We start from the raw sequence: 24,826 nt of genomic DNA on the forward strand, positions 1-24,826 counted from the left end.
AGCTGGCTTTCAGTTAAAGGATTATTGCTTTTCGTTTTGTCATTGACATATGTCATGCTGTGCTGCATGATTTACTGCATAATGACATTTTAAATTGAATTTGTTTACATAGTTTCACACTTTGTGACATGCTAAAGATTTTACATGACCATTGTGTGCAGTAAAAATATATAGATCATCCCATGCAGTGTTAAAAGAAAGTGATGCTGAGGGCCTGCTGTTAGAGCTGCTTGCTGCTTCTGCCATGTCTATATCTGCTGATGGCTGGGACTGGCAGCCTACACAGCCCATGCTCTATCTGTTGCTCTCGCCTATCGCTCTGTTTACTTTATGCAGCTTTGCACTACCAACTGACTTTTCTGACCAGCCGTGCCCTCTGACATCAACAATACTCTAAAGATTTATACCGATTATAAAAATGCTGAATAATAAGCAGCTTCACTTGAGCACAATGACAACACACAAACACTACTCTAAGTGGATACCAGTACTGAGCAATGTGAGTGTACATTCTATGCAATGCGTAGGAATGAGGAAAAACAACAGTCAAGTCAGTCGACTCAACATCTCCACTATATGGGAGTGGCAACTTTCCTTTTCAAAATCCAAAGAGCGAATGACTTTCGACCCTTGGCCAAAAAACTGAAATGGCACGTTTTCAAAGCAAATGCACAAGGTTTGAAGATAAGTAACTAAAAATTGGGATAAATAATGGAATAACTGGGAAGCATGAGAAAAAGTGAAAAATCGGGAGTCTCCAGCCTCAACTGGGAGAGTCGACAGATATGTGAGCATAAGATTTCTGCTGTTTGGAAGGAAAAGACAGTAGTCATCACAGTGAATTGACTAGTTCAGCACCGTCATGTGACTGGTAATGTCACAAGACCCTGCTCTGCTCATGGGAGTGACACTCAAGCACACGATGGCCAAGAGGCACAATACTGGTGCATTTGATCACAGTCAAAATTTGGATGTCAGGTGTGTGGTTGTGTAAGCACTGGACTTTTTCATGTGATATGATGTTAAGTGTGTAGCCTGAATATCCTGATTTAGTTAATACTGCCTCTGCTGGCATCAACTGTTGAGGGAAACAATGTTTTGATGACAGCAGTCAATGATGATCATGGATTCTAATAGCATATAGGAAGGTCCCAATGTAGTAAACATGAGTAAATCAAAACCCATAGGAGGCGATGCATCCTGATTGTCAACAGAGCACCCTTTAGATAGATAAGTGGTGAAGGTATTCCCCCTGTGGTAGATATTTAAGTGGGAAGAAATAGGGGCCTTGATAGGTCTGCCCTCACCTATCACACATGAACAATTTAGTAATTTACTGTCATATAATTTGCACCCTTTTAATCATCTACAGCACCCATAGGTGAGCTGCAATTTTAGCGGAAAGCTTCACTAGCAAACTGTGTCAATGGTTGAGGAACATTCCATTGATATAAGGATGCTTGTTTGGCTCCTCAGATCCCTGACATCAATACTATAGAGCTCACCTAAAATGAGGTGTGTGTGCCTTCAAGCCAACTCTGACCAGTATGTGCCTTCGAGCCCACTCTGATCAATCTCTGTGAGTTGTAACTAGGGGCTGAGTGGTCTTGGAATAGTATTGTTCCACAGTGTTTTCAGTATCTCAAGTGCTTCAAGTTATGACACATCATTGCCATCATTTGGCTGAAAGGAGATGCTACAACCAGGGACGCATTCAGGGCTCAGTTCTAGGGGGTCACATTCTTTTACTCACCCCATATATTACTAGCTGTAACATTCACATTAAATGAGCCACGGACACCTAGGATTTTAATAATAATAAAATATTCAAAATGTTTTAATATGATCATTATAATATGTTTATATCAGTAGTTAGTAGCAATAGGTAGGTATTGCTTTATTTGTTTTTTGCCGGAAATGGGTCATGACCTCCATAACTGTCCCTTGGATTTGCACCTGGCTACTTTCTACTAGGTGAGTTGTCTACTTCAATTGCTCACAGATGTGTGTAGATGAAAGTATAACAATAAGTTGTACAAAATTGTTACTGTTCCTGTGTCAAATTCTGAATCATCATAATATGGATATTCAATCACTATGTAAAGTATTGCATGGGGTATGCTAGGCTTGGTGTTAACATGGACTGTGACAGGGACATGCAAACCCTGGAAAATAAGTGTCATATCTAACCCATTACGGTGACAAATACAAAAGTGACACAAACTGTTCCTCTTCAGCTGCATTGCTAAGCCTAACACATCCAAGGACTTTCTGTTAGGGATGACTCCCTTAGCCTTTGAAGATCTCTCATTGCCACATTGTTCATTGCTTTCTGTGTTCACTCTCAGAAAGATAAAAGTGACTCATCTGCCAACTGTTTCATACCAATGATCTCCATCTCTGCTGTAGATGTCAATGGAGTCTTCACTCATATGCCTGAGCTTGGTCTATTCATATTTGAGACACGTGGAGAGAGGATGTCCTAGTACTTTTGAGCTCTCAGGAACTAGGGCCAGTACTTGGAAAGGAATGTACCAGTCAATCAGTTGTCTGCTTAGTAGGAAGTGGCTGGACCAAATTAAAGAAGACCTTGAAAGGAAAGGAAAGGAAAGGAAAGGAGAGGCACAGAATGTTGTGGTGGGGAAGGAAATCGACTAAGACAAAAAGAAATGGAGCAAATCATTCAAAAATATCCTACCCGGCATTCTGGAACACCCCATAATGATGATTATAATGAATACAAAATATAAATAACTGCCTTTCAAGCAATTTATTATTTACTGGTTATACTTTAAACTAAGAAACTACAACTAAAATAAAACTTCTTGCAGTTATGTAATAAAAGGGTTTTATTAACACAAAATCCCAATTTGTACATATTGGAAATACATAAAAATTATACCACATGGAGAAATGTTAATGCATTTAATGCACATGTAAAACTTTTATAAAATATCTGCAATGATAAGCAGATGTCACTGGCATATGTTACTGTTTTGTACCTAAAAAATTATAAGTTTATAAACTATACATGCCTTGATGAGCCTAATATTTATGGTACAAATGTTTCAAAAATTAAGTGCTATACACATATAATATTTCAGAATAAAGTAAAAAATTGTGGACGGAAGATTCAGCATGTCTACACGAACATTTTAGGACATTCGTTGCAGCTGGTACTTATAAATGTCAACACAAGTCCAAAAACAAGTCCACTAGTCCAGAGTAGCTCACTCTTGTAACCACTTCCACAACCAACAAACCAGTGTGACACTGATAAATGTGCATGTTCACAAGCCTACTATGAAGTCTAGTTTTGCAGCAGTGAACACATGTTAGTACCAGCAACAAAGTCACGGGGAACAGTTTTTTTTTTGTGTCTACAGTTTGGTTTTCTTGTGATTATCACACAATCAAATATAATCTGAATATGTCAAGTACTGATAAGCAAAATCAGATGCTGTCATATTATTTAAGTGAACGGAATGCCAACTGTTAACTTCAAGAACTATTCTTTCATATAACTGAGGTGTTACTTTTCAGTTAAAAGTCATTCAATGGTAATGTTTAAAAACAAAACTGTATCAAGTCAATATACAACCATAAAATAAACATGAGGTTTTATTCTCCAATATATTATCATTTTTAAACAGCAGAAAGTTCAAATTGAAGTTCCTACTGTCATTATTCATTATGTCCTTGTTTCTGTGGTTATCACAAAGTACGTAGAAATGTTTGAAAGATTTCTCGTAATGACCTTTACCAGAAACCACATTTAAAAACTGATTTCAATCTCTTTCACAGCTCCTGCAGTCTTTGTAGTCTTGGAACTATCACAAAGGCATACACATCCATCTGCAAACAAATAAAATTCCCTGTATTCAGAAACACTACTTTAACATAAATCATATACTTTAAAATCAAAGAACAAGACGTACATCACTGCAAGTACAAAATTACGTAGTGAGTGAATAGCAAACATATTTTTGTTATGACTGTGTCAAATTATTGAGAATTAATACTGTGTCCAGAAATTAATTTTTATGTAATATGTTTGAAAATAAAGAAGACATTACATGACAGGTCAGTGGAGTTTAGGTGACAAACTGAAAAACATACTCCACAGAACGGCAGAGAGAGCATAATTTTAAAATATGGAAAATATTCTGTATCAAATTTAAAACTGCTTTCAATTCACACCCATATTTGTCTTTTTTTAATTGTTCAATTCTCAAGTATAATGTGTAAATAGTTTCCAATCAACTTTATGCAAGGAATATTGTAAACATAGACAGTGAATATCTTTTTTGTCTTCATCTCTGATCCATAAGCAAGATGAAGAATGTAGGCAGCAGAACTGTTGTGCAGACTACCTCAAATACAACATTTTTAAATTTATGTAACAGTGTTTTACAAAGATGTCACCCTTCTTTCAACAATTCTCACTTAAGTTTGATGAGTATCTTTGTTACACTTTGATACAAGCTAAACTGATTTGTCACAACACTAGCAGCATATCTCTGCACTCTTATAATGTCTGCTGTCAGGCCTACATTTTAAGCCTTGGTTGTCTGCACTCTATGCTGCTGCCAAGATGGAAGAAACATGGTTGGGGTGGGTATTTTAATATATTTATGGTACATATAGAATCCCAATAACAAAAGTAAATGTCCAGAATGTTAAAACGTTCATCAGGACTCTATTTTGGAATACTGCTGATGATCTAGCAGGAAATGTTGGCCTCAGGCAAATGCAGTACTTCTGAAAATGTCACCACAGTTTCTGGAGTTACTCAGCAAAATCCAAGGAAATCCGACCAAAGAATTACAGCAGAGACTGGTTTGAAGCATTCCAGTAAGCAGAAACTACTGAGACAGAGCCTACACATTTTCATTCAACATACGTACTTGTATGAGCACTGTGACAGAAGTCTGATTTTGCGAAATAGATTTTTTCAATGATTGATGATGAAGGATTTGATGTTGGCTGCATCTGGGCCTCAGATGAAGCACATTTCCATCTGAATGGAGTGGTGCTTAAACAAAACTGACAATTTTGGAGTTTCCAAAATCCCCATTTGTCTGAATCAAAACCAATTCGTCCTCCCATAGTTACTGGTTGGGCAGCAGTATGCAGCACAGGAATTATTGGCCCTTTTCCTGTGCAAGAAATGGTCAATAGTGAATGTCATGTTGTAATGTTGGAACAATTTGTCTCCACACAGCTAGTGTTGGAGGATCAACCAGCCACCAAGTGGTTCATGCCAGATGGGCCAGACCAGATCACATCAAACAGATGCTTTGCTTTCTTGATGAATACTTTGGGAAAGAACTCATTGTTTTGGCTTCTTGCAAATTTACTGGTGAGTGGATGGATTGGCCTCCATATTCATCCACTCTCACTTGTTGTGACTACTTTTTGCAAGGCATGTGAAAGACACTGTCAATCAAAAGGATCCTAGTATGTTACACAAGCTCGAATCAGCGGCCTGTGTAGCATCTGAATCCATTGCCACTGAGGCACTATAGGATGTGACTGCAAATTTCATTTCCGGCACACAGTTTTAATCTGCCAGGAAGTTTCATATCAGCGTACACTCCCCTGCAGAGTGAAAATCTCAATCTGGCAAATTTCATTGTTTGTTTGTGTCCTCTCCATACTGTAAGTGGTGGAAATTTTGTACTGACTGTGATGTGATAGCACAGACTGCTTGGAGAGGACAAGTATAATATGCACACTAATAATGTCTGAGTTGCATAGTGTACATGCCACCTGTTAGCAGCTTTTTGAACTATTTCAAAACTTTTGTATATAATTCTTAAAGCTTTCACAATAAACATACCATCTGTAGCACTCATCTATTGATCTTAGTTTTTAAAACAATTACTTTTGAAATTGGGGACGTCTATGCTGGACACCCTGTACTTACAAAGGTAACAAGCATCTAATCAATTGCAACATCACCAATTTTTTGGTTGGTTGGCAGCTCTCCATCTGGTTCTATTAGAAGCTACTTTTTTTCATATCTGCAAAATTAACTGCTTTAGTATTGACTGTGCTATATGTTGATTATACTATAATTTTAATTTTTTATATTGCACTGTATTAGTTATAGCATTGAATTAATTTTATTGTAATATACCACATATTTAAACCTGTGTATTAATGTATAAAGTAACATGATTCCTGTACCCATTATTTGAGAAAACGGACACTTAGTAAATAAATAAAAAAAATTTTCAGCTGCAGTCTTACTCAAGCTATCTCTGTAATGTCCTTTCCATGACATTTGCAGGGAACTGACTGTGTCATATCATGTGACCAATCCACTAATGTCTTATTTGTCCTGTTTCCTAAATAATAAGCTGCAACTAAGTCTGAATGATCCTGACTTGGATTCTAGCTGGAGGACCATGTGCTGACTGAATTTCATCCACTGCAGGCCACCTCTTTGGGAGGTAAGCAGTTCACCTGGGCCACCTAGCTACCAAACCATCGTCACCCTGTGTACACAAAGTCTGCTGGTGCTCATCACCCTGTCGGGGCACACTCCTCGGCTGCCTGCACTGGGGTCCACAGTTAGACTTTACCACCTTGGCACACCCCACACTGAGACGTGCACTCACATCTACAGCAAGGATGTCCTCCTGGAGACCACCATAGCTGTACGCTGCCAATGCGCGAGCCCTGACTTGCCAGTTCCTTGTCACCAGACAGCTGATGGGGCACGCTGCAGCTATGACCTGCTTTTGCCAGGGCCATCCAGACACTGCTCGCTGAGATCAGCAATTTTGAAACTCAACAGATGCCCAACTTTGGTCGCAACATCATTATTGTTGTAAACTTAAGAAAAAACGTATGCCAGTCCTATGTTCTTGATTTACTGGAAAGCATGCAACCAGTTCACATCGCCTTGCTGGAACCACATCCAGGGATGGAGAGCTGAATGCCATCATGTTCACTAGATGTTTGGCTCCACCACCCACCAGACATCATTCACCCTTGACCCCTACATAATTATTCATTACATACGCCAGCATAACTATGATTCTTTGGAGAGGAAAAGGAGAATATGCAAATACTTGTGAATTAAAGGAGAAGCAGAAGCAGATAGATTGAGTTGTTGACACACAGACACGAAAGAAAGAAACTTGCTAGCTTTAGGAGTTATCCTTTGATGAGCTAGAGTAAAAAACACACACACCTCTCTCTCTCTGCAGGCGTGCATGGTCCTACAGAAAAACAAGGAAAAACATGCATTTTAATGAACCCCACAGCCCCAAGACTAAAAGCTCAACCCAAGACCCATAAACCCCATGTTCCAGTGAGGCCCATGGTTAATTCTAAAAATACACCTGCCTCCAAAGTCTCCCTACTACTGAATCAAATTCTGAAACAGTACTATACTTTTGAGATACATCATACTCAGTTAAGAACACAACTGAATTAGCAACTAAAATTAAAGATATAAATATTCCTGCAGGTGTCAGGTTTGCCTCTTTTGATGTAACTAACCTATTTACAAACGTACCAACTGGAGAAACAATAGACATAATCTTCGAAAACTTAATAAAACATACAAAATTGTCAGTTGCAGAAATACCAGAAGTCAAGGACATGTTACAGCTAATATTGTCTCACAATTACTTTACATTTAATGGGAAAGTTTACCAACAGAATGAGGGTCTTGCCATGGGTAGTAAGATATCAAGTTTTCTGGCAGACATGTTTCTCAATCATCTGGCAAGTAAGTTCTTAAATGAAGACAACAGACTCAAAAGTAAAATAATATATTACTGGAGATATGTTAATGACACCTTGCTGCTATTTGATGGAACAAAATTCAATTCTTTCCACAAAAACATAAAAAATTCACAATAGAACATGAGGACAACAAAAGCATAAATTTCCTGGATCTTAAAATCACCAACCACCAACAAAAAGACAAGTTCAGCAAACACAGAAAACACACATACACAGACGTAACACTGGACAACTCATCATGCCACAACAAAACATGTTGTATTTAAGTCCATGCTACACAGAGTGAAGTGTCGGCAGAAGTGCCAACACCGTGTTGTTTGAGGAAGCCAAAATGCATACTATAAGCTCACGCAGGATGGCGTGAGGTCTGAAACAGAATACTTAATGAATGCTATAAAGAAAAGTACGTAGCTTCTGGAATACTTAACTTTAATCCACAATTGGTGAACATTGGTCTTGTTACTGTACATGCTTCATTAGATACATAGCACAGGATAAATGGCGCCTTGCTAGGTCATAGCCATTGACTTAGCTGAAGGCTATTCTAACTATCTTCCCTGCAAATAAGCGAGGCTTCGTCAGTGTTGCATCGCTAGCTAAGTCGTCCGTACAACTGGGGCGAGTGCTAGTAAGTCTCTCTAGACCTGCCGTGTGGTGGCGCTCGGTCTGCAATCACTGATAGTGGCGACACGCGGGTCCGTCGTATACTAATGGACCACGGCCGATTTAAAGGCTACCACCTAGCAAGTGTGGTGTCTGGCGGTGACATCACACAGAGTACACTCCCTTGATTTAGAGGAAAACACTGTAAAGAATGAGATAGATAGAATAAAGAGCATTGTCATAATCAACAGCTACACAGCCAAGACTACTGACAACTTAAGCAGACAAATACACAAAAGTAAGACAATGAATAGACACACTGTGAAAGAAGAGAAAATATTTGCCAGTATCCTATACCTGGGCCCCATATCACAAAAAATCGTTACCTTTTCAGAAAAACAAATGTAACAGTTGCACTCTCAACTAATAATAAGTTAGGAAACTTAGTTGTCCATAATGTAAAATGAAATACGCAAACATACAACAGCGGAGTGTACAAAGTATCATGCCCAGTTGTCATGCCTACTATGTAGGGACAAAAGGCAGAAACTTCAAAACCCGTTTTCAAGAACACGTAAATGCTTTTAGTCTCAACCATTTCGTAAAAATCAGTCACTGCACAACGTATGTTGGAAATGAAACATGTCATCAACAGTCTAGAAAACTATCTGGTAAACGAAGCCAATGGTAAGACCCTACATCTGTTGGAACAACTGCAGGTTTACCTCCACAAAACCGAAATACCAGAATCTATGTTAAATGAACAAACAGATTTCACAAGCCATAGTTATTTCAGTAATTTTAAAGGCCTATTCTAAAGTTATTTCCTGCATATGTCAATATTGTTTAATAGTTACATCTTTAGCACTATGAATAAATTCATCTTTGATAACACCATGTACAAAAACATCTGTGAAGTGTTTACAAACATGTATGTGCAAATGTGCCTCTTGGATGAAGTGACATGTACAAAAACAACAGATAAAAAAATGTTTGTGGGTAAATAGTCTTCACGGGTTTGTCACCGGATCACATTGTGAAAATTCCACAATGCTTCCTCAGAACAACTGTCCGACATCTTCAGGTGGTTCAACCTTGCTGGTGGTTAGATACGACTGACGGTACCCCCATGTCGACACCTCATTTCTAGAGCATGCACGCGAAGTATGCGCAAGTGCAGAAATCGTGCATGCGCAATGATTTACAGATAGGTGGTACCATATTCAAACTCCCTCTGCCAAAAATTGCAGAGCGGCTCTCTTGCACATGCACTGTACACTACATTTGCCAACCGTGCGGCCAGATGTCACTCAGCAATGGCCATAATAGACCAATGTTATGACTGGTCTGTTATAAAAGAATCTTGATTTTTACATCACGATTTAACAGCTGACAATGCAGGGTTCCAGGCTGTGCTTAGTTGAAATCCTGCATCCTTGTTGATGAGATTATCGACTGTGTGGATATGTACTGCTTCCTTAATGACACAATCCCAGAAAGATGATGCTGGGAATAAAATTTCTGTCTTTTCATAAATCATCAATTGTCCTGTATTCAGACAGTGTTCTGCAACTTCTGGTTGACGAGGGCGCGTATGACGCTGATGTTCATCACAGCATTCTTGTACTGTGCGGCATGTCTGTCCTATATATATGCTGCCTCACATTGACTAAGAATCTTGTACACACCACATTTCCTCAGGCCAAGGTCATCATTAACTGAACCCAACAGATTTCTCAGTTTTGCATATGGTTGAAAAACACAGTTAATTCCATATCTTCCAAGGTCTCTTCCGATCCTTGACGATATGGCACCAAAATACGGCAAAAAGGCCAAAGTGGTGGGTGCTCCATAGACTGAACTCACCTGGGCCTGAATGCATTACGTATCTGTCTCTCAGAATAACCATTTTGTCGGTCAGAACACTGTCTTCAAATGTTGTACTTCACTCAACAGGCTTTCAGGATCAGATACCACATGTGCCCCATGAACTAATGTACATAATGCACAACCGCATTGTGCAGGATGATGGCAGCTTGTGACCTGCAGATATAGATCTGTATGCGTTGGCTTGCGGTAGATGCTGTGGCCCAAGGTTCCATCTGTTTTCCTTCGTACAATCTTTTTTCACTTCCATTGTGAAGTTTATATTTGGATAGAGTGAATTCAGATGCTCAATGAACAGGGACACAGGACATCGGATGATTTATGAAAAGATGAAAGTTTTATCCCCAGCATCATCTTTCTGGAATTGCATCATTAAGGAAGCAATACATATTTGAACAGCTGATAATCTCATCAATGAGGATGCGGGATTTCAACTGGGTACAGCCTGGAACCCTGCATTGGCTGCTGTTAAATCACAATGCAAAAATCAAGATTCTTCGATAACAGACCTGTCGTAACATTGGTCTAGTACAGTCATTGGTGAGTAACGCCTGGCCGCACTGTTGGCAAACACAGCATACAGCGCATGTGCAGTAGAGCCACTCTGCAATTTCTGGAGAGGGACTTTGAATACGGGGCCATCTGTCTGCAAATCATTGCGCATGTGCGATTTCCGTACCTGCGCATTCTTCGCGTGCATGTTCTAGAAACGAGGCATCGACGTGCAGATACCGTCAGTCATACCTAAACAGCAGCAAGGTTGCTCTGAGGAAATGTTGTGGAATTTGCACAATGTGATCCGGCGGCAAACTCGTGAAGACTACTTACAACACATCTGCTGGGAAAGCTTGAAGAGTCACAATGTTTGCTGGTGTTAAAAAGTTAAAGATGGTTTTCTTGGATTTTGTGGTAAGTTCATCTGGTTGATGAAGGTTTCTCGGGTCTCCAGCCAGGTGGTAGCGTCGATATCTTGCGACGTTTTGGGAAGTGTCATACTACCCGTCTTCTGGCGAAGTGTTGAGATTTGCGGAGAGGGCTATTTATATGCGCGGTCACCCCCCTCCACTAGACCTCGAATGGCTGCGGTGGACCGGCGGTAAGCGCGCAGTGGTGGTGGGGATAGTGGTTGCCCCCGGCGGCCGCGTTTGGTTCTTGATGTAAGCACTCTGTCTGTGTCCACAGTGGAGGACGTTGATGGGCGCGATCCCGACGGATTGCTGCCATCGCAGGGTTCTATGCTGCGCTGAGTTGGTATCCTTCATCTCTGTTGACCACATTGTCTTGAATCCTTATTTCTATGGATTCTTCGATAAAGCTTTTCCAGAAGCCAGATGCTTGGCACAGTACCTTCGTGTTTTCGAAGTTGAAGGTGTGTTTTTCATTTATGTTATGTTCTGCTATGGCTGATTTTTCTGTGTGATTTAATTGCTCACATCTGATATGCTCTTCGCAGTGTTTAGATATACAGTGCTGTGTTTGCTCAATGTATTGTTTACCGCATTCGCATGGTATGCTGTATACCGTATTTACTCGAATGTAAGCTGCACTCGAATCTAAGCCGCACCTGAAAAATGAGACTCAAAATCAAGGAAAAAAAATTTACCCGAATCTAAGCCGCTGCTGAAATTTGAGACTCGAAATTCAAGGTGAGAGAAAAGTTTTAGACCACCCCTCCAAATCGAAACAAAGTTGGTCCATTGTAACGTGAAACACAATTGAGGTCGAATGGATGAAGATACAGCTACAGTAGTTTTGGTTCGAGTCGTAAGCTTAACAGTTAAGCTTTACCAAGTAGCTATTGCTATGTGTCAGGCGCTCCGTCCGTATTTATACGGGTACCTTTCCTTTTTCACATGCTTCGTCTGGTTTGAATCGATTGCTTATTTTGCTTTGATCTGATAAGTGCCATTCTCTTTGTTATAGGTGTCACTCTAAGCTGAAAATGCATTACTTGTCGCATTCTGATAACGAGTGTTTACGGCCTGTCACCGCTCCCGGCGTGGCTTGCTTAGTGCGCGCCCGCCGCTTACAATAAAAAAAAAGGAGAGAGAAATTATCTCATTAGTGAAACAATGGCAAGAGAGTCCTATTTGTTGTTACTTACACTGCTGCTTTCTTTGATAATGATCAACAAGAACCAAATAATAGCTGTGTATGATAGAAAATGTTCTGAATGAGAGTTTAGCGAAAATTTTTCTCCGTTTGAAAATCTTTGCAGACGCCTCTTTAGTACATTACATTCTGCACAGAAATTAGAGTCATCTTAGATTTAAAAATTTAGTCAGTTGCCGTGCTTCATTTCTGACTGTATCACTATTCAACATAAGAATGATACGAATATAAACATGACATGATATGTATATTCTTCCGCGTTTGCTGTTGTCTTGGTCTAGTTTCGTAGTTTATTAGGCAGACAGGATTTAAATGAGATAGCAGCAAACACGAAAGAATAATGTTTACATTCTTCTACCTTTTCTTTTAATTTATTTACTGACACAGAGGTTTTGGCGCCAGTATTTATCTTTGTGCCTGCAAAGCATACCTGTGTTGCGCTACATATATTTGACGGCAGAAGTTAGTTGTGGCGACACCTACCAACATTTTTTCAGAACTTCTGCTTACTTTGCACTCGATTCTAAGCCGCAGGTGGGTTTTTGGATTACAAAAACCAGAAAAAAAGTGCGGTTTAGATTCAAGTAAATGCGGTACTCCTGGTGTGTTAAGGTTCAGTGTGTCTTTGGCAGAACCTAGGAGCTCCCTTGTCTTCGGTGGTGGTCAGGTAACGGTTTTGATATTGTATTTGCCCAGAAGTCATGCAATTTTGGCCAAGAGTGGACCTGCATACGGAAGGAACGCGAGTCGTTTGTCTTCTTCTTCTTCATCATCATCTTCTTCTGGGGTTCCCACTAATTCCTTCTTTCTTTTAAGCGGCCTGCTGTTCTGCGTTTCACTAAAGCCATTTTGGTGGAAGACTTCCCTCAGGCTTTGCAGCTCGGATGGTAAGCTGTCTTTGTCACAGACGGCATGCGCCCTATGTACCAGGGTGGTCAGTACTGGTTGTCTTTGTGCTGGATGGTGGCAACTTGTTGCATAAAGGTATAGGTCTGTGTGTGTCTTCTTCCTAAGTACTGCATGGCCTAGTGAATCATCTTCCTTCCTCTTAAATTAAAATATCAAGGAAGGGGAGGCATCCATTTTCCTCCACTTCCATCGTAAATTTGATGTTCAGATGGATGCTGTTGAGGTGTTCCAGAAACTCATCTAGTGCCTGTTTGCCATGTTCCCACACGACAAAAGTGTCATCGACATAGTGGAAGAAGTGCTTTGGTTTCTGTCTGGCAGTTTGAAGGGCCACCTCCTCGAAATGTTCCATACACAGGTTTGCAAACACAGGAGCCAGTGGGGAGCCCATGGCCACACCATTGATCTGCTGGAAGAATTCCCCATTGCATTGAAAGTAGGTGGTTGTTACTGTGTGTTCGAAGAGGCTGACTGTTTGTGGTTCAAAGTGCTGGGCTAAAAGTGCCAAGGAGTCTTGAAGGGGTACTTTCCTCAAAGGCAACATCACGTCAAAGCTCATGAGTAGGTCCTCCCTTTGTAGTCGCATGTTCCTGAGTATTTTTATGAATTCGGCTGAGTTTCTCACATGGTGGCTGCAGTGTCCCACAAGGAATTTGAGCAGTGTTGCTAGGTATTTAGCACAAGTCTATAACTGTGAGAGTTGATGGAGTCCACAATCGGTCTCAGAGGTACCCCTTCCTTATAGATCTTGGGGAGTATATAGAGATGTGGTATTGCTGGCACTCTGGGGTACAGCTCCTTCTTCATTGGCTCAGGTAAGTCAGATTTCTTCAGCAGAGCTATTGTCTTTCTACTCATTGTCGAGGTTGGATCTTTCTTCAGCCTCTTGTAGGCCTCGTCTTGTAGCAGCAGGTTTATTTTCTGCCGGTACTCGGCAGTGCTTAAGAGACTGTAGCGTTCCCTTTGTCTGCTGGTAAAGGGTCATCTCAAAGGGACTGGAGAGCTGCTCGTTCTTCCACAGATATGTTATTTTTAGGCAATTGAGATCTGTCGATTATTCTGACTTCCTCTGCTTCCTCCTTTGGAAGCCCTCGTACTGCATCTTCCACACCGCTGGTAATGTCTCATTCGGGATCGTTCTGGGGAGGGGGGCCAAATACATGAGGGAAGTCTTCCACCAAAATGGCTACAGTGAAACGCAGATCAACAGGGCGCTTAAAAGGAAGAAGGAAGTAGTGAAAACCCCAGAAGAAGAAGAAGATGAAGAGGAAGAAGAAGACAAACGACTCATGTTCCTTCCGTACGTGGGTCTGCTCTCGGCCAAAATTGCATGACTTCTGGGCAAATACAATACCAAAACCGTTATCTGACCACCACCGAAAACAAGGAAGCTGCTAGGTTCTGCCAAAGACACACTGAACCTTAACACACCAGGAGTATACAGCATACTATGTGAATGTGGTAAACGATACATTGGGCAAACACAGCGCTGTATATCTAAACGCTGTGAAGAACATATCAGATGTGTGCGACTAGGTCACACAGAAAAATCAGCCATAGCAGAACACAGCATAAATGAAAAATACACCTTCAACTTCTAAAACACAAAGGTACTGTGCTGAGCATCTGGTTTCTGGGAAAACGTTATCAAAGAATCCATAGAAATAAGGATTCACAACAATCTGGTTAACAGAGATGAGGGATATCAAGTCAGTGCAGCATGTAATCCTGTGATAGTGGCAATCCATCGGGAGCGCACCCGTAAATGTCCTCTGCCACGAACACAGACAGAATGCTTACACCAAGAACTGAACGCGGCCACTGGGGGGCAACTGCTATCCCCACCACCACCACGCGCAATCTGCCGGTCCACCGCAGCCACCCAAGGTCTAGTGGAGGGGGGTGACCGCACATATAAATAGCCCACTCTCCACGAATCTCGACACTTCGCCAGAAGATGGGTAGTATGACACTTCCCAAAACATTGCGAGATATCAACGCTACCACCTGGCTGGAGACCTGAGAAACCTTCAACAACAGTTTATGCCGGGAAAGCCTACAGTCACATATTGTTCATCTTTTCCACTGTTTTGCACATATTTTCCGTGTTCGACTTACGAAATTCACAACTTAACATTAAACCTTTTTGTGACAGGAATTTGCATTTCTCCTCACACAAGAGGAGAAATAAAACGAATTAAGACAAGTTAAGCCTGATGATGGACCCACAGGGTCCGAAATGCATCATGTATTTAATGAAGCACGAAAAGTTGTGACTGAAGATGTTTTTTAATTCATACCTCCCGTCTATTGAATACAGTCATGTTTGATGCTGCAAAATACAGATAAAATTAAATAGCATTTACATTCTGCAAAAACTTTCCGACAACAGAATACGTAAATAGGAGCGCTATCGCTGAGAAAAACTGAAAGAAATTAAACTGTGAAATTAAAAGATTGTTTAACAATAATCTTTCTGCAGAAAGAGGCGTATCTTGATGGCTACTACCATATTTACTCGAATCTAAGCCGCACTTTTTTTCCGGTTTTTGTAATCCAAAAAACCGCCTGCGGCTTAGAATCGAGTGCAAAGCAAGCGGAAGTTCTTAAAAATGTCGGTGGGTGCCGCCACAACTTAGTTCTGCCGTCGAATATATGTAGCGCTACACAGGCATGCTTTGTAGGCACAAAGATAAATACTGGCGCCAAAACCTCTGCGTCAGTAAATAAATTTGAAAAAAAAAAAAAAAAGATGGAAGACAAGCTTTTTTTCTTCGCGCCGAGTTTCGACCACTGCATTTTCATACATTATCCAACGAAGTAAATACAAATTCCGTATTGTTCATCTTCGAATGTAGCAGCATTTCAATGTACTACGAAAACCTGACTGGCAAAAATGTTTAGGATGTTTGTCAATACGGCCAACTCTACGTTCTGAATTTTTTCCTATCTGTGAGCAGAGATGGTTGCTAATAGGAACTTTTATAAATTGTGAATCACATGCAGTATTCTCGTCACCATAAGAATAATACGAATATAAACATTTTGCCATGTATTGTTTCATGTTTGCTGCTATCTCATTTAAATCCTGTCTGCGTAATAAACCACAAAACTAGAGTGAGACAACAGCAAACGCGGAAGAGTATACATATCATGCCATGTTTATATTCGTATTATTCTTATGCTAAACAGTGATACAGTCAGAAATGAAGCGAGGCAATTGACTAGATTTTTAAATCTAAGATGACTCTAATTTCTGTGCAGAATGTAATGTACTAAAGAGGCGCCTGCAAAGATTTTCAAACGGAGAAAAATTTTCGCTAAACTCTCGTTCAGAACATCTTCTATCATACGCAGTCTATTATTTGGTTCTTGTTGATCATTATCAAAGAAAGAAGCAGTGTAAGTAACAACAAGTAGCAGTCTCTTGCCATTGTTTCATTTCACTAATGAGAGGATTTCCCCCCCCCCCCCTCTCTCTCTCTTTTTTTATTTGTAAGCGGCGGTAGCCCGCACAAAAGCAAGCCATGCCGCTAGCCGCGACAGGCCGTAAACACGCAGTATCAGAGTACGACAAACAATGCATGACACAGTACAGTAACGCATTTTCAGCGTGGAGTGACGTATCAGATCAAAGAAAAATAAGCAATCAATTCAAACCAGACGAAGCACGTGAAAAAGGAACGGTACCCGTATAAATATGGACGGAGCGCCTGACGCATAGCAATGGCTACCTGGTAAAGCTTATCTGCTAAGCTTACGACTCGAACCAAACTACTGTAGCTGTATCGTCATTCATTCGACCTAAATTGTCTCATATTACAGTGGACCAACTTTGTTTTGATTTGGAGATGCGGCCTAAAACTTTTCTCTCCCCTTGAATTTCGAGTCTCAAATTTCAGGTGCGGCTTAGATTCGGGAAATTTTTTTTCCTTGATTTCGAGTCTCATTTTTCAGGTGCGGCTTAGACTCGAGTAAATACGGTATATAAGTTGGTTGTGTTATGAGATTTCTTCAAAGTAGCAAAGTAGATGGATTTATCTGAGTTTGTTAATCTGCTCCATGTGCTGATTTAAAGATGACATAATAACAAGACAAGCGTCTGAGTTTTGAGTGCTATCCTTCAGGATCGAAAAGATAGGCAACTTATAATAGAATGCCTGACAACAAATGTTTCTTAACAGTCCAAAACATGTAACTCCTCTAGTTCAGTACTAGTTTGTCAATGCTAATGGTGTTTGATAAGCATACTGGTCTCATAACAATGAATGTGGTGTTCTCTGTAACAGCTACACAAGGCAATATCCCAGTACAGCTCTGTAAGTTTTGTAGTGTGTCACGTACTCCTTCTACAGGAATCTTTATGTTTCAAAAATTATATTGGATATGATAAGTAATGTGATTTGGTTTAGAAGAGTTCTCTATGAGAGGTTAGGGTACTTTAATCCATGGAATTCATTTAATCTGAATGTGGAATTTACAAAGGTAAAGATTATTACTGAGTTGTGTAGCTACCCTCACCACTGTTATCAATAGCAAGGTATCAGAACCAATATTTGGGGCCTGTATGGGTGAAAAAGTTACCCGTGGTTTATAGTTAGCATCTCTGAGTAGTAATGAAAATGTCAGAGTCCCTGGGTTGGAACTTCATCACTGCCTAAATTTTGAATAAAAATGATCAGCAATGTTGGCTGAAGATTTCCATCATAAGAAGTCACCCTCGGTCTGCCAATGGCCTTGACAAACATGACAGAGGAGCAGACAGAAGTTCAGAGCACTCTCGTGTCCTTGGGATGGGAAACTAACCCCAAAAGGCAGATGAATCAGCAATGATCTACGCCATGAAGATGTAGAAGGCAATGGGAGCCCATGCATTACAGACACATAACATGTAGCCACAGGAGTTGTGGCCTGTAACTGAAAAAGTGTCATGATGATGACACCACTAGTAAAAGATTCCACACTGGTCCCCCATTCGGATCTCTGTGAGGAGACTACTAAGGAGGAGATGACCACGAGAAAAAGATTGAATAATTGACAAACGGGTAACCTTCTATGAATTGGAGTGTGGAATGTCGGAAGCTAGAAACTCTGAAAAGAGAAATGCTAAGGCTCAATCCAGATATAATGGGGGTCAGCGAAGAGAAATAGAAAGAAGAGAAGGAGTTCTAGTCAGACGAGGATAGGTCAATATCAACAGCAGCAGAAAACTGTATAACAGGAGTAGGGTTTTTGTTATGAATAGAAAGGTAGGATAGAGAATGAGTTACTAAGAACAGTTGAGTGATAGGGCTGTTCTCATCAGAATCAACAGCAAACCAACACGGACAAAAAGAGTTCCAGCATACATGCTGATGTCGCAAACAGAAGATGAAGGGAGAGACAAAGTATATGAGGATACTGAACACGTAATTCAGTAGGTAAAAATCTAATAGTCACAGGAGTCTGAAATTTGGTTGTAGGGGAAGGAGTAGAAGAAAGGGTTACGGGGGAATATAGGCTTCATAATAGGAATGAGAGAGAAGAAAGACTAATTGAGTTCTGCAATTAATTTCAGCTAGCAATAGTGAACAGTCTGTTCAAGAATCACAAGAGAAGGAGGTATACTTGGAAAAGGCCAGGAGATATAGGAAGATTCCAGTTGTATTACATCATGGTCAGCCAGAGATTCTGAAGCCAGATGTTGGACTGTAAGGTATACCCAGGAGCAGATATAATTCCAATCACAATTTATTAATGATGAAGAGCAGGCTGAAGTTTGAGAGACTAGTCAGGAATAATCAATGCACAAAGAAATGTGATACAGAAGTACTAAGGAATGAAGAGGTATGCTTGAAGCTTTCTGAGGGTCTAGAAGATACGGTGATAATGAACACAGTTCAGTTGAAGAGGAAGAAACATGTCTAAGAAGAGCAATCACACAGATTGGAAAGAACAACATATGTACAAGGAAGGTACCTGTGAAGAAACCATGAGTAACAGAAGAAATTCTTCAGTTGTTGAATGAAAGAAGGGAGTACAAAAATGTTCAGGGAAATTCAGGAATACAGAAATACAAGTCACTTAGGAATGAAACAAATAGGAATTATAGAGAAGCCAAGGCAAAATGTGAACAAACAAAAAAAGAAATGATTGTCAAATGAACTGACTCAGCATACAGAAAAAAGTAAAAACAATGTTTCAGTGAAATTAAAAAGCAAGGGTGGTAGCATCAAGGGTAACATGGGAATTCCACTATTAAATGCAGAGGAGAGGGTAGATAGGTGCAAAGAGTACATTAAAGGCCTCTGTAAGGGTGATAACTTGTCTGATGACTTGATCAAAGAAAAACAGGAGTTGACAGCAAGAGATGGGGATCCAGTTTTAGAGACAGAATTTAAAAGAGCTTTGGATGACTCAAGATCATTAACGCAGAAATTCTAAAATCACTGGGGAGATGTGACAACAAAATGGCTATTCATGTTGGTGTGTAGAATGTATGAGACTGATAACATACCGTCAGACTTTTGGGAAAACATCATCCTCACAATTCCTAAGACAGCTGGCGCATTGACTAATATCCGGTCTGAGTGCCTTCACTTATGCGCGCCGCCAATTACACTGACACGGCTGCATTTCCTGCAGCCACCACAGCAGCTAGAGGGTGCTGCCACGAATGATTATGCTGCTGTCAATGAGATACAAGCATCCCTCTCTGGAGCTCCAGCAGCAGGTATATTTAAGTTCGAACATTCATACATTGGCCAAATTTTGTGCGTTTGCCATTTGAAAAACATTTACAAACTTTCATAGTGGTCATGCTTGACATCTTCTGAGCAGACACTATACTGAAGAGTGACAGATTTATAAATCTTTTGTATGATTATATACCTCTACATTCAAATCTACTGTTAGGAACTGACATTGCAACTTCAGCAAAAAAGTTATACATTATTTTTACTGAGCCCCAAACCCAGACCTATGAGCTCATAATTGCAAAATTAGATTAATTTTTTGAGAGTCAAACACACACTACCACTGCATGGTATAAATTTTTATGCAAGCAGCATCATAGTGACAGTCCTAAAAAGAATGGATTGCGCAACTGCAGGGCATATACAGACTCTAAATTCAATGGTGTCTGTGGCGCAACTTATCAGGATGAACTGCTTCACAATGCTATTATTCAGAATGTATCAGATCAGAGATTGGGGACCGAAATTCTAAAGCATTGCAACCCCAGCCTCAATGAAGTGCTTAAATTTATTGATGCATGTCAAGTTCAAGATTTAGCTGAGCAAGATTTCTGTCTACAAGTTATCACTTCACTTGAGACAAACAAACTGTGCCAGAGCTACAGCTCCAGCCCTAGCACTCGCCAGTCAATATCGCATAAACAAGGCCAGACAAACTACATACAACATTCACCATGCTGGCACAATGCTAATTGCACTGCCCCAGCTCCACACAAAGCGAATTCACGTTGAAATGCTATGTCACCCATGACTGGAAGAATTGCTTCTTCAGACAGTTGGATATACAATTTTTGTAACTGCACGAGATATACAAAACCAGTCTGCCTCTCTTTCACACAGGAATAATGCAAAGCAGGAATGGATGGTTTGATTCTGTGCCTCATCCTGCTCAAAAATCAGACAAGTGAAGATGCAGAAAACACACACGCTTCCAAAAGGCCTTCCCAATCTTGAACATCAAGAATGTGCTCTAGTGCGCAAGTGGAAACAGAGAACTGTTTTCCATCTGTATTCAGAGAACACACCAGAAACTGTGGATTACTTTGCAAATTTGTAACCAGTGAGCACCTTTTTAACTGGCAGAGACATATGGGGAGGGGGGGGGGGGGGGGGGGGGGGAAGGCCAACCACCTTTGCAAACATAAAGTCTACATCTCACTGACATCATTTCAGTGCTTGGGATGTATTGCTTACCTGCAAAATACAAACACACGACTAAGAAATTCCCTTTCATTGTAGTCCGCTCATGCATGAGCCCAATTATTTTCAGGACGGATGTGTTTGATTCCCTCGAAAGAGACATAAAGGACAATGTGCATGCCATTGACACAAAAGTTTCCCATGCCGCAATTTAACAACTCTGTGACAATTATCAAAATTTGTCCAATAGTACTCTAGAATGTGCAAAAGATTTTCACGCTCACATTACACCGAAAGCTAATGCGCAACCCAAATTTTGTGGCGCATGTATTACACGACAATGTGGTTTCATTCATAACCCAAATGGGCCCCTCTTTGTGTGGATTTCAAACACATGGTAAATTCACAGTCAGTCATTGATTCCTACCCGCTCCCATGTATAGAGGAAATTTTGGATTGCCTAACAGGAGGACAGTTCTTCTCAAAAACTGACCTTGCAGAAGCCTATCTTCAATTACCACTGGAAAAGAGATAAAGAAAGTTTTTGTTGTGAATTCTCATTTCGGCTTGTTTCAATATCAACACCTACCTTTCGGAAGTACTTCCACGCCTGCGTTGTTTCAAAAATTTCTCGAATAAGTAATGTCCAAAGTGCCTTCTTATTTTAATTATCTTGACAACATAATCGTCACACACAGGACTGCAGTCTCAAGCAACTGAAACCAGTGTGGTTTTTTAATTGTGAAAGTCTTTTTGCTGTGCCTACCTCCGCTACATGGTGAATAGCAATTTCGAAAAAACAATAAAAAGTAATTTGTTGCAGGTCTCACACAAATTACCGTATTTACTCTAATCTAAGCCGCATTTTTTTTTCCGGTTTTTGTAATCCAAAAAACAGCCTGCGGCTTAGAATAGAGTGCAAAACAAGCGGAAATTCTGAAAAATGTTGGTGGGTGCCGCCACAACTAACTTATGCCGTCGAATATATGTAGCGCTACACAGGCATGCTTTGTACGCACAAAGATAAATACTGGCACCAAATCCTCTGCGTCAGTAAATAAATTAAAAAAAAATGGTGGAAGACAAGCTTTTTTTCTCCTCCCCAAGTTTCGACCACTGCCTTTTCATACATTATCCAACAAAGTAAATACAAATTTCGTATTGTTCATCTTCGAATGTAGCAGCACTTCAATGTACTACAAAAATCCGACTGGCAAGACTGTTTGGGATGTTTGTCAACATGGCCATCTCTACGTTCTGAATTTTTTCCTACCTGTAAGAAGAGATGGTTGCTACTAGGAACTTCTATGAATTGTGAATCACATGCAGTACTCTCTTCACCATAAGAATAATACGAATATAAACATTTTGCCATGTATTGTTATGTGTTTGCTTATTGTTATGTGTTTGCTGCTATCTCATTTAAATCCTGTCTGCCTAATAAACTACGAAACTAGAGTGAGACAACAGCAAACGCGGAAGAATATACACATCATGCCATGTTTATATTCGTATTATTCTTATGCCTAATAGTGATACAGTCAGAAATGAAGCACTGCAATTGACTAGATTTTTAAATCTAAGATGACTCTAATTTCTGTGCAGAATGTAATGTACTAAAGAGGCGCCTGTAAAGATTTTCAAACGGAGAAAAATTTTCGGTAAACTCTTGTTCAGAACATCTTCTATCATACGCAGTGTATTATTTGGTTCTTGTTGATCATTATCAAAGAAAGCAGCAATGTAAGTAACAACAAATTGCAGTCTCTTGCCATTGTTTCGTTGTTTTGCTAAGGAGACGATTCCTCTTCTTCTTCTTCTTTTAATTGTAAGCGGCGGTAGTGCCCACAAAAGCAAGCCATGCCGCTAGCCGCGACAGGCTGTAAACACGCACTATCAGAAAGCGACAAACAATGCATGACACAGTACAGTAATGCATTTTCAGCTTAGAGTGACGTAAACACCTATAACAAAGAAAACGGCGCTTATCAGATCAAAGAAAAGTAAGCAATCAATTCAAATCAGATGAAGCAAGTGAAAAAGGAAGGGTACTCGTACAAATACGGATGGAGCACCTGACGCATAGCAATGGCTACCTGGTAAAGCTTAACTGCTAAGGTTATGACTCGAACCAAATTACTGTAGCTGTATCGTCATTCATTCGACCTAAATTGTGTCTCATATTTCAATGGACCAACTTTGTTTCGATTTGGAGATGCGGCCCAAAACTTCTCTCCCCCCTTGAATTTCGAGTCTCAAATTTCAGGTGCGGCTTAGATTCGAGTGCGGCTTAGATTCGAGTAAATACGGTATCCACTATCTAATCACAATGACAGAGTTCAGTGTACAGAATGCATTGAAATAAAGTCACTGTGAAAATGATTTAGGTAATTCTAAATTTAATTAGAAAATGTAACATGGCCTTCTCACTAGCCTTTTGTATTACTGGATGGAAACAATTCTTCAATGACAGCAGCAGTTGAATATCACCATAAATTTTGTTGAATTATTATTCATCTTCATCGGTGTCACTTTCCACTATAATATACGGCCAAGGTTTCTTCTTAGTTCTTTTTCGATAATATGTATAATCTGAAAATGGTAGAAATATGAATTTTATTTTCAACAGTAAATTTAACCTGAATTCATGTTAAAAAATAAAATAAATGAATAAAAATCATGAAGGAATTGTAGGGTGGCAAGAAGGAAGGAGGGACAGAGGGAGTGTGTATCCAATGATGCATGCTTATCTCTTGTGGCATGAAGGCCCACTGGAATGCAGCGTTTGGAGCATCATACTCACAGTACACCATGATTTAATGTCCTGTGTTTTGTATGCTGATGGGAGGGAAGTCTTTGTTACTTCTCACTCTGCACTTATCATCTCTATATTGAAGCTGGTAAAGTGGTTACCAATGTACTACTTACCAAATTCTACATCTAACAATGGAAACTCCAGGTGAGAATATAAACAATGTGGAAAAGACGGATTGCTACCAACCATTTTAATTGTGCCTTTCCGCAACTTAACGTGTCTTATTTACAGTAAATTCTACATCTACATACATAAGCTGCAAACTTAGCACTATACCACATTTTAGGGTTTCTTCTTGTTCCATTCATGTATGGAGTGTGGAAAGAATGACTGTTTAAAAGTGTCAGCAGATGCTGTAATTAGCATAAAATTGTCTTCATGACTGCTGTATGAGTGATATATAAGGGGATGAAAAATATATCCAGAACCTTCAATTAATATTCGTACTTGAAACTCTGTAAGTAAACTTTCATGAGGTAGTTAATATCTTTGAGCATCTGTCAATTCACAGTTTTTAGCATTTCTGTGACACAATCCTGCGAGTCAAACAGACTTGCCACCATTCGTGAAGCCCTTCTTTCTATCATTCAATTTCCCCTGTGAGTCCCATTTTGGTGTAGATCCCACACACTTGAGCAATATTTTAAGGATAGGATGCACAAGTGATTTGTAAGGAGTCCTCTTTGTAGATTGACAGTACCTGCCCAGTACACTACCAATAAACTGAACTATGACAACTGCCTCACCCATGACTCAGCCTACATGATCAATCCACTTCATATCCCTGCAAATTGTTACACTCAGGTATTTCTACGAGTTGGCTGGTTACAATGGTGACTTGCTGCAGTTTGCCAACTGCAGA

The 24,826-nt window shown here is 40.1% G+C and overlaps 1 protein-coding gene across 10 annotated transcripts in view; it reads right to left on the reverse strand.

The window, feature by feature from the left end:
- Positions 1-2,831: 2,831 nt before the first annotated feature.
- The window catches only part of LOC124804623, a 170,140-nt gene continuing 148,145 nt past the window's right edge, over positions 2,832-24,826 (reverse strand). For all 10 annotated transcript variants that reach the window (XM_047264881.1, XM_047264842.1, XM_047264857.1 and 7 more), the window contains 2 exons: positions 23,584-23,741; positions 2,832-3,855 (listed from right to left, as the gene is read on the reverse strand). In XM_047264881.1, the coding sequence (XP_047120837.1) occupies positions 23,659-23,741 (83 nt within the window). In that variant the 3' untranslated portion in view covers positions 2,832-3,855; positions 23,584-23,658. The remainder of the gene's footprint in view (positions 3,856-23,583; positions 23,742-24,826) is intronic.

Source organism: Schistocerca piceifrons, chromosome 1 (genome assembly GCF_021461385.2).
Source record: "Schistocerca piceifrons isolate TAMUIC-IGC-003096 chromosome 1, iqSchPice1.1, whole genome shotgun sequence".
Classification (NCBI taxonomy): Eukaryota; Metazoa; Arthropoda; class Insecta; order Orthoptera; family Acrididae; genus Schistocerca; species Schistocerca piceifrons.